Source organism: Thecamonas trahens, assembly GCF_000142905.1.
Source record: "Thecamonas trahens ATCC 50062 unplaced genomic scaffold supercont1.1, whole genome shotgun sequence".
NCBI classification, from domain to species: Eukaryota; order Apusomonadida; family Apusomonadidae; genus Thecamonas; species Thecamonas trahens.
In genome coordinates, this window is record NW_013657679.1 from 487061 (window position 1) to 496547 (window position 9487).

The 9487-nt window shown below is 67.1% G+C and overlaps 1 protein-coding gene across 1 annotated transcript in view; it reads left to right on the plus strand.

The window, feature by feature from the left end:
• AMSG_00218 (myosin) overlaps positions 1-8877 on the plus strand; it is a gene marked incomplete at its 5' end in the record, with an annotated part of 9014 nt that extends 137 nt beyond the window's left edge. The window contains 2 exons of the mRNA XM_013907625.1: positions 51-1018; positions 1152-8877. Of these exons, the coding sequence (XP_013763079.1) occupies positions 51-1018; positions 1152-8846 (8663 nt within the window). The 3' untranslated portion in view covers positions 8847-8877. The remainder of the gene's footprint in view (positions 1-50; positions 1019-1151) is intronic.
• Between the last annotated feature and the right edge of the window lie 610 nt (positions 8878-9487).

The following is a 9487-nucleotide window of genomic DNA, read 5'->3' on the forward strand; positions in this document are numbered from 1 at the left end:
CCGACCGGCCCGCTCGGGGGGGGGGGGGCGATGACGGACGGCGGGTGTAGACGGACTGTTTGACGACATCTCGGACGATGGCCTGTTTGGAACGGCCAACCCGCAGAACCCGTTTCGCACTGCTGGCGGTGACAACCTCTTTGGCGATCCGTTGTTTGACGCTGGCGCACCAGGTGGGGACGCCAATGAGCCTGCGGGCCTCCGTGGGCTGAGCAACGAAGAGCTGTTCTCGTCGATCACGCCGGGTCGGACCAAGGCCCCGTCGATGGGCGGCCACGATCTTCTGGCCACAGTCTCGGCCACGGTCGGCGGCAAGTCGCAGCGGTCAAAGCGGCGCCGCAAGCGCAAGACGGACGCTCTGTTTGCGACGGCACCGGTGGCTGCCGCGGAGCCGGCCGCTGCTCCTGCTCCTGCTCCTGCTCCTGCTTCGACTCCTGCTCCTGAGCCCGAGCCCGAGCCCAAGCCTGAGCCCGAGCCCGAGCCCGAGCCCGAGCCGGCCGCCAAGACCGACGCCAAGGGCCTCACGCCGGCGCAGGCCCAGGTGAAGGAGCTTGTGAGGCGGCTAGTGACCCGCGGGACGCCAAGTGTTGCGTACGGCACGCTCAAGTCTGCGGCTGCTGACGAGGGCTTTGACAACGTGTTTGTCATTCTCAAGGCGCTCAAGAAGGCGCGTGTGGTCGACTACGCCGGCGGAATGATCACCACCGACACGGCGCGCGTGTACTTTGTGCCGTACGGCGGACGGGTGCCCAAGACAAATGGCTCGGGGTCCGGCGCTTCCGGCGTGCCGAGCCCGGGTGCTCAGCACACCGGGTCGTATCTGCGGAGCCAGGCCACGAGTCAGCCCAAGGCGACGAGTGGCAGCAATGCAGCGACGCTGTCGGCGTCGACCAAGCGCGAGCTTGCGGCGCGCGAGGCGCAACAAGAGTCTGAGCGCGACGCGCGGCTGCGGGCAGCCGAGGCCGAGCGGGAGGCGCAGGCGGCCGAGCTGCAGCGGCGGGCGCAGGCACGGCGCGAGGTTAAGCGTCCGACGATGTTTTCGCGTGCGGCAGCGTGATGAGCGGGCGCGCTGCGAATGCGAGGCCGAGGCGGTCGAACTTTTGGCGCGGGTTCTATTGGTTTTTCGTCTTTTATTTTCCAAGTTAGCTTAGTCCGAGGCGACCAAGGCGCGTGAGGCCGAAGCCGCGGCGGCGGCTGCCAAAGCGGCCAAGGCCAAGGCTGCGGCTGCCGCCGCCGCTGAAGAGGCTCGCGCTGCGGCGGTGGCCAAGGCCAAGGCCGATGCCAAGGCCCGCGAGGAGGCCGAGCGCAAGGTCGAGGCCGAGGCGCTCCGGGCCAAGCTCGCTTCGCCGGAGACGTCCGAGTACTCGGAGCGGTCGCGGACGCGGACGCGGACTCTATCAACGACATCGCGGGGCGCCGCTGGACTCCCGACGTCTGCGCCTCAAGTCTCGTCGCCGCTGGTGTCGCCGGCACCGGCAAAGGCGTCGGAAGCGGCAGCGGCGGCCGAGGAGAAGCGGCTGCTGCAGGAGATGGCGCGGCAGCAGCAGGCCGAAGAGCAGGAGCTGCGGGTGGCACGCGAGGCGCGCCGGCTGCGCGAGGCTCAGGAGCGTGTGGAGATCGAAAAGGCGGCCGAGGCACGGCGCGCTGCCGAGGTGGCGGCGGCGCTGGCAGCAGCCAAGTCGAGCGGTGTGTCTGCTTCAAGCAGCTCGGGCGCAAGCACCGAGGCTGTGGCGGCGGCGTCGGCGTCCGAGGCCTCGGGTTGGGTCGAGCTCCAGACCGAGGACGGCTTTGTGTACTACTACAACGAGGCGCTCGATCTGACGCAGCACACCAAGCCGGACGCACTCAAGACTGCAGCCGACTTTGCCCACACCGGCGAGTGGGTGTGGGTGGCTGTGGAGAAGGACGGATACGTTCCCGGCAAGGTGGTGACGCGGTCCTCGGCCGGCGTGGTGACGCATGTCGAGACCGAGGATGGGCACACGGTCAAGATTTCACCCAAGGATCGGCAGCCGCTGTACCCGCTCAACAAGGCAGACCTCAACAAGGACTCGGACGACCTTGTGCAGATGAACGCCATCGACGAGGGTATCATTCTCCATGCGCTCTCGCGGCGGTTTGCGCGCGACGTCATCTACACCAACATCGGGAGCATTCTCATTGCGGTCAACCCATACAAGTGGGTCAAGCCGTCGCCGTACGGAGACGACGTCATGGCCAAGTACGCGGCCAAGGGCACCGGCCTTGCCCCGCCGCACATCTTTGACATTGCGGACGCGGCGTACCGCGAGATGTCGGACGCGCTGTCGACCGGCGTGCCGCCAAACCAGTCGATTCTCATTTCGGGCGAGTCGGGTGCCGGCAAGACCGAGGCGACCAAGCAGGCGCTCAAGTACCTCGCGTTTGTGGCCGGCTCCGAGTCTGGGGTGGAGGCCAAGTTGCTGGTGGCCAACCCTGTGCTAGAGGCGTTTGGCAATGCTGCGACGCTACGGAACCATAACTCGTCGCGGTTTGGCAAGTGGATGGAGGTGTTCTTCTCACCGTCGCGCGCCATTTCGGGCGCGCGGTTCAACAACTACCTGCTCGAAAAGTCGCGGGTGGTTCACCAGGACGCCGGCGAGCGCAACTACCACATCTTCTACCAGCTTGCCCGCGATCCGGTCTGGGGACCGCGGTTTGGCCTGGAGAGCCCGAGTCAGTACGTGTACACGCAGACGCACACCGACATCGAGTTTGGCTCGTGGTCGGACGCGAGCCAGTTTGCCGAGCTCCTCGAGGCGATGGAGACGCTCGGCTTTGCCACGGCGACGGTGGAGGGCATTCTGCAGACGGTGGCGGCGTGCCTCCACCTCGGCAACCTCACGTTTGCCGAGGGCGAGAGCGAGGACTCGTCACGGGTCACCTCCAAGCCGGTCCTCAAGCAGTGCGCGTCGTTGCTCGGGCTGTCGGGCGGGGCGCTCGAGGCAGCGCTGGTGAACAAGACCATGATCCTTCCCAACCAGTCGCAGGTGGTCATTCCGCTCTCGCCGTCTGCAGCGGCCGACAACCGCGACGCGCTGGTCAAGTCGCTCTACGCCTCGCTCTTTGACTTTCTGGTGGTGCAGATCAACGCGGCGATCGAGGTGCCCGGGGCCGCGGCGGCGTCGTGCGCCACCATCGGAGTTCTCGACATCTTTGGCTTTGAGATTTTCGAGACCAACTCGTTTGAGCAGCTCTGCATCAACTTTGCAAACGAGAAGCTCCAGCAGCACTTTAACGCGCACACGTTCAAGCTCGAGCAAGAGCTGTACGAGTCCGAAGGCATCGCCTTTGACGAGGTCAAGTACATCGACAACCAGCCGGTGCTCGACCTGCTCGAGGCGCGGCGCGGCGGGGTGTTTGCCATTTTGGACGAGGAGCTGCTGCTCACGTCTGCGACGGACAAGCGGCTTGTGGAGAAGCTCCACGCGGCACACTCGGACTCGCCGCACTACGTCGTCTCGTACCTTGCGCCGTACGCGTTTGGCATCAAGCACTACGCCGGCGAGGTCACGTACGACGTCACCGGCTTCCTTGAGAAGAACAAGGACACGCTCGAGCAGGACCTTCTGACGCTCGTCTCGGGCTCGGACAACACCTTCCTCCGCGGCCTCTTTGACGTCGAGGCCTCCAAGCACCGCAAAAAGTCTGTCGGCTACCAGTTCCGGTCGCAGCTTGGTGAGCTGATGGAGGAGCTCAACGCGACGACGCCGCACTATGTGCGGTGCATCAAGCCCAACTCGGTCAAGCGCCCGGGCAAGTGGGAGGGCCACGACGTGCTGCTTCAGCTCCGCTACGCCGGTGTGTTTGAGGCTGTTGCCATCCGGCAGTCGGGCTACCCGTTCCGCTGGACGCACGCGCAGTTTATTCAGCGCTACGGGGTGTTCAACATGTGGCAAAAGGGCGCGTCGGCCAAGGCGACGTGCAAGGCGATCATGGCAGCGGTGGGCGTCGACCCCAAGCACATCCAGCTCGGGCGGACACGCGTGCTGTACCGCGCGCAGGCGCACCGGGTCCTGGAGATCGCGCGCTCGGTCATCCTGCAAAAGATGGCAATGCGGATCCAGCGGTGCTACCGCGGGCATCGGGCGCGCAAGATTGCGCGCGAGATGAGCAAGCTCCGCGACGTACTTGCCCGCGCCATTGCAGAGCGGTCGTTTGAGGCGCTCTCACAGGCGCTGGCCCAGGCCGACGCCTCGCCGTTCCAGCTGTACATTGCGACCGAGGCCCGTGGGGTGTTGGCCGAGTTGGCGGCCGAGGAGGAGGTCAAGGCGAGCATGGCGAGCTTTGTGGGCAAAGACCCGGACGTGCACTACGAGGCCATTGTGGGTGTGCTCAACAAGGCTACCGAGCTCGGCCTGGCTGTTCCGGTCATGGCCACGCTCCGCGAGTCGATTGCGTCGATTGCCGAGCGCAAGGAGGCGGCGATCAACCTCCGCGACGGCACGACCGAGTACGACCGGGTCAAGCTCGAGGCCGGCATCGAGGCGGCACTCCGGCTCCAACTACCGCTCAAGGCCGAGATTGCGCAGGCGCGTGCGGTGCTCCGCGACGTCGGAACGGAAGAGGTGCTGGTGAGCCAGCTGGGGCCGGCGCTGCTTTCGGCGACGGAGGACCTGCTTCCTCTGGAGGACGCGCTCTCGCGCGCGGTCGACTTTGGGCTCAAGACGCCGCAAGGCATGCAGCTCCGGGCGCAGCTCGAGGCGGCGCTCCTCATCCGGCGCGCGATCCGCGACCAGGCATGGGAGTCGCTCAACGAGGCGCTCAACCGGGCCGAGAGCTCAGGCCTGACCAACGCCGACGTGTCGGGAGCACGTGCGGGACTCGCCAAGCGGGCGCGGATGGGCGCGGTGGCGGCACGGCTCAAGCACGCATGCCGCGCCAAGTGCGTTGAACGGATGGAGGCTGCGCTCGACGAGGCCAACGCGCTCGACATGCGCAACTCGGTGTGGTCGTCGTGGTCGCGTGAAGTTGAGGCCGCATCTGCGCGCCTCGAGGCGCACAAGCGCATGCTCAAGGCTCTGCGAATCACGCTCACGCCCGGACACGAGGACGACATTGCCGAACTTGGCCGAGTTGTGCGCGAGGCGGAGGAGTACGAGTTTGTGGAGGCCAAGGAAAAGGCACTACTCGCCGAGGCGCGGGTGGTGCTTTCCATCCGGTCTGCCCTGGCAACGGACGACTTTGAGTCACTCGCAGAGGCTGTGGCGGACGGGCTTGACGCGCACAACACGTCGCATGAGGTGCAGCTTGCGGCGGAGGGTCTCGCGCTTCGCGAGAGGATGGCGGATGTTGCGCGCAGCCTGGAGGCTGCGGCCGACAAGGCGTGTGCCGACTCGATGGCGAGCGCGGTTGAAGAGGCGGTCCGGCTGGATATGAAGAGCTCGCGATGGTCGACGTGGGGCGGGCTGTTGGCGAGTGTGGAAGACAAGCTCGCGGAGCACGAGTCGCTGGTGCGTGCGCTGACGGCGGCGATGGCGCCAGGCACGTCGGCGTCGATTGCACCGCTGTCCGAGGCCATTGGCTCGTCACTGGCGTACGGGTTCAAGGTGGAGAAGGATGTGCGGCTGCTCCGGTCTGCGCAGGTCATCCTCACCATCCGGCAGGCGCTTGCGGGGACCGACTTCGCGACGCTGGCGAGCGCGGTGGAGAAGGCGCGGGCGCTGTTCTTCTCGCATTCGGAGGTGGAGGCTGTGGCGGAGGGCCTTGCGCTGCGGGAGCGGATGAGCGGCGTTGCGGCGCGGCTGGAAGAGGGCATGCGGAGCCACTCTGCCGAGCTGATGGCGTCGTCCGAGGCTGCTGCAGTGGCGCTGGACATGGATACTTCGTATTGGTCGACGTGGGGCGAGGTGCTCAAGGCCGGGCGTGCGCAGCTTGCGAAGCACAACTCGCTGGTGGAGGCGCTCAAGGGCGCGCTCGCGCCAGGGACGGAGAAGCTGACGGGCCCGCTTGCCGAGGCGCTCGACGCAGCCGACGAGTACGGCTTTGTGACCGAGGCCGATGTGGCGCTGGCGACCAAGGCGCGGCTGACGCTGGCCATGCGCCGGGCGGTTGCAGCGCGGCTGTGGGAGCCACTGCGGGAGGCTGTGAGCAAGGCGGCGTCGTCGGGCTTCCAGTCGGGCGAGATTGCGACGTACGGGTCCGGCCTTGCGGAGCGGACCAAAATGTCAGCGGTAGCCGACGAGCTAGAGGCTGCGTCGGCGGCGCACGACGCGTCGCGGCTGGCACGCGCGCTCAAGAAGGCGCGGTCGCTGGAGATGGACACCTCGTTCTGGTCGTCGTGGGCTGACGAGGTCGAGGCTGCGGCCAGCCTCCTCGACAAGCACCGCAAGCTTGTGACCAAGCTCAAGTCCGTGATTGCGGTGGGGACTCGCGAGCTCATTGACCCGCTCGCAAACGCTATTGCTGAAGCCGAGGCCTTTGGCTTCAAGGTCGAGGGCGACCTCGCGCTGGTGCGCAAGGCGCAGGTTACGCTCGACCTCCGGCGGGCGCTCTCGGTCAAGTCGTGGGAGGGCATCAAGGCGGCGGTGGAGGCCGCGGCACACCTTGGGTACCTCTCGTCCGAGGTGGATGCTGCGTCGCAGGGTCTCGCGCTGCGGAAAAAGATGGCGGAGACTGCAAAGGAGCTGAAGGAGGCGATGGCTGCGCACGACGCGGCGCTGCTCGACGAGGTCCTTTCCAAGGCGATGGAGCTCGACATGGGCGGCGAGTCGTTCTGGTCGTCGTGGGCCGAGGTTGTAATCGCTGGTGAGGCGCAGCTTCGGGAGCATACCAAGCTCAAGAACACGCTCAAGGCGTGCATGGGCCCGCGGACCCAGCTCCTCATCGAGCCGCTGGCCGAGGCGCTCAACGCGGTCATCGAGTTTGGGTTCTCAGTGGATGCCGACCTCGGGCTGCAGCGGCGGGCGCAGCTGACGCTCGATGCGCGCCGGGCCATGGCGGACCGCAACTTTGTGGCGCTGACCGGCGTGGTTGACCGCGCGTCTGCGTTTGGCGTTGTCTCACCCGAGCTTCAGGACTACGCGGCGGGCCTGCAGACGCGGAGCGCGATGGAGGGCGTGGCCAAGGCGGTGGCGCGGGCGGCCGATGCGCACGATGCGCGGGCGCTAGAGGCTGCGCTTGCGCATGCAGACGAGCTCGAGATGGAGACCTCGGTGTGGTCGACGTGGGAGGGTGAGCTGGGTGAGGCGCGCAAGCAGCTCGCCCACCACACCGGAATCATCTCGCGGATCTCGTCGTCGCTGCTCCCGGGCGCCGAAGACGACATCGAGGGCCTTTCGGGTGCGCTGGAGGCTGCGGCCGAGTTTGAAATGATGGTCGAGTCTGACGTGGAGCTTGTGGATCGGGCGACTGTTGTGCTTGCGCTCCGCAAGGCACTCGCGCACTACGATGTGTCTGCGGTGGAGCAGGCGATGGCGCGTGCGCGGTTCGTGGGCATCGACGAGGCCGAGTCCAACGAGCTGGCGAGTGCGATCAAGGCCGTGGCGCTTGTGGCGCAGCTGGAGGGCATGGCTGCGCAGATGCGCAAGTCGCTGGCGGTGCACGACGGGCCGGCGCTGGCGAGCCAGCTCGCAGAGGCGCGGCAGGCCGGGATGGACTCGTCGGGCTGGTCGCAGTGGGGCGAGCTTGTGGTCTCTGCCCAGGAAGTGGTGCGGCAGCACCGGCAGGTGACGATGGCGCTCCACGCGACGCTGGCGGCGGGTACGTCGCTTCAGATCGAGCCGCTTGCGCAGGCGCTGGAGAACGCACAAGCCTTTGGCCTGCACACAGCCGAGGACGTGGCGCTGATGCAGGGCGCCGAGGTGACGCTTGCGCTCCGGCGCGGGCTGGCAAGCAACGACTGGACAGCGATCCGCGGAGCGCTCGACCAGGCGACGGTTGTCGGCTTTGAGTCGGAGGAGACGACCGAAGCTGCAAGTGGGATGGAGGAGCGAAGCCAGCTTAGTAAGGTGGCGGACGCGCTCAACGACGCGATCAACCGCCGCGACGGAGCCAAGCTTCGGCGGCTGGTGGGTGAGGCCGAGGCGCTGGACATGGCGCGGTCGCGGTGGTCGACCTGGTCGGAGCTGTACACGTCTGCGCTCACGACGCTCACGACGTACGAGAGTCTGCGGTCGACGCTCGAGGCCGCGCTGGTGCCTTCGCAGGTCCCGCTGGGCAAGCTCGACGCGACGCTCGAGGCAGCGGCGGCTTTCCACTTTTACTCAGTCGACGACCTCGCGCTGGTCAAGGCTGCGCAGGTGCTGGCGGACTTGCGTCGGGCGATGCTCGAGGAGAACTTTGAGGCGCTGGCGCGGGTGCTGGGCGCAGCATCAGAGGCCTCGCTTGACACGGATGAGATCGATGAGGCTGGTCTCACGCTCGACCTGTACCGCAAGCAGAGCGCAAGCGCCGACGACCTGGCTGCAGCGGTGGAGGACGTGTTCCTCCTCGAGCCGACGGCGGTCGATGAGCTGCAGCAGGCAGTTGACGCCGGTGCAGCGCTCAACATGGCGACCTCGCGTGTGGCGTCGTTTGCAGCCAAGTTTGGCGAGGCGCGGGCGCTGCTCGACAAGCTGCGCAACATCGAGACGCTCGTCGAGCAGGGCGTGGCCATGTGCGACGAGTCGCTCCTGCGGCGCGGAGTGGCCGAGGCCGACGCGCTCGGATGGGTCGCCGAGTCGGTCGAGGTCGCGCGGCTGCTCGTTGACGACGTGGTTGCGGTGGCCGAAGAGACCGAAGACGCGCTGCGCGACGGCTCGCGCGGCGCGCTCCTCCGGGCCAAGGACAAGGCCGACGTCATCGGGTTCGCGAGGTGCGCCGATGCGCTCGAGGCAGCGCTGTCGTGAGCAAAAGCAACAGAGTTTAGACAGAAAACAGTGTGGCGAGTGCGAGCGAGCGAGGGAGTGGGCGAGCAAGCGAGCGGGGGAGAGCGAGCGAGCACGCGAGCGCACGCCGCAGGCTGCGGGGCCGGGAGCCGAAGCGTCAAGCGTCGAGCATCCGGGCGTCCGCTGCGAGCGCAGCCAGCTTACTTGCCGGTCTTCTTCTTCTTGGTACCCTGCTGCTGCTTGGCACGGACGTTCTTGTGGTTGGCCTTCTGCTTGTACGGCCCGTTGGCCACAAGGTTGAGGCTCTGCTTGACGACCTTCTTCTTGCCGCCGTTGGCAGCCTGGTTGTTGCCGTTGGCGGCCTCCTCTGCGGCCTTGGCGGCGGCCTTGCGGGCCCGCTTCTCGGCAAGGGCGGCAGCGTCGCGCTCCTTCTTGTTGAGGATGGCGTTGGGCGTGGAGACCGACGAGTCGCCCTTCTTCTTGTTGCCCTTGGCATGCTTTTCGCGGCGCTTGAGCGCGCGCTGGCGGTCCACTTCACGTTGGTTGCCACCTAAGGGGGGTTGAGAGGGGGGGGGGTGGAGAGGAGGTCGCGTGGGGCGAAGGGGGGGCGAGGGGGGGGGGGAAGGGGGGGGGGGGGGGGGGGGTAGGGGGAGGGAGGAAGG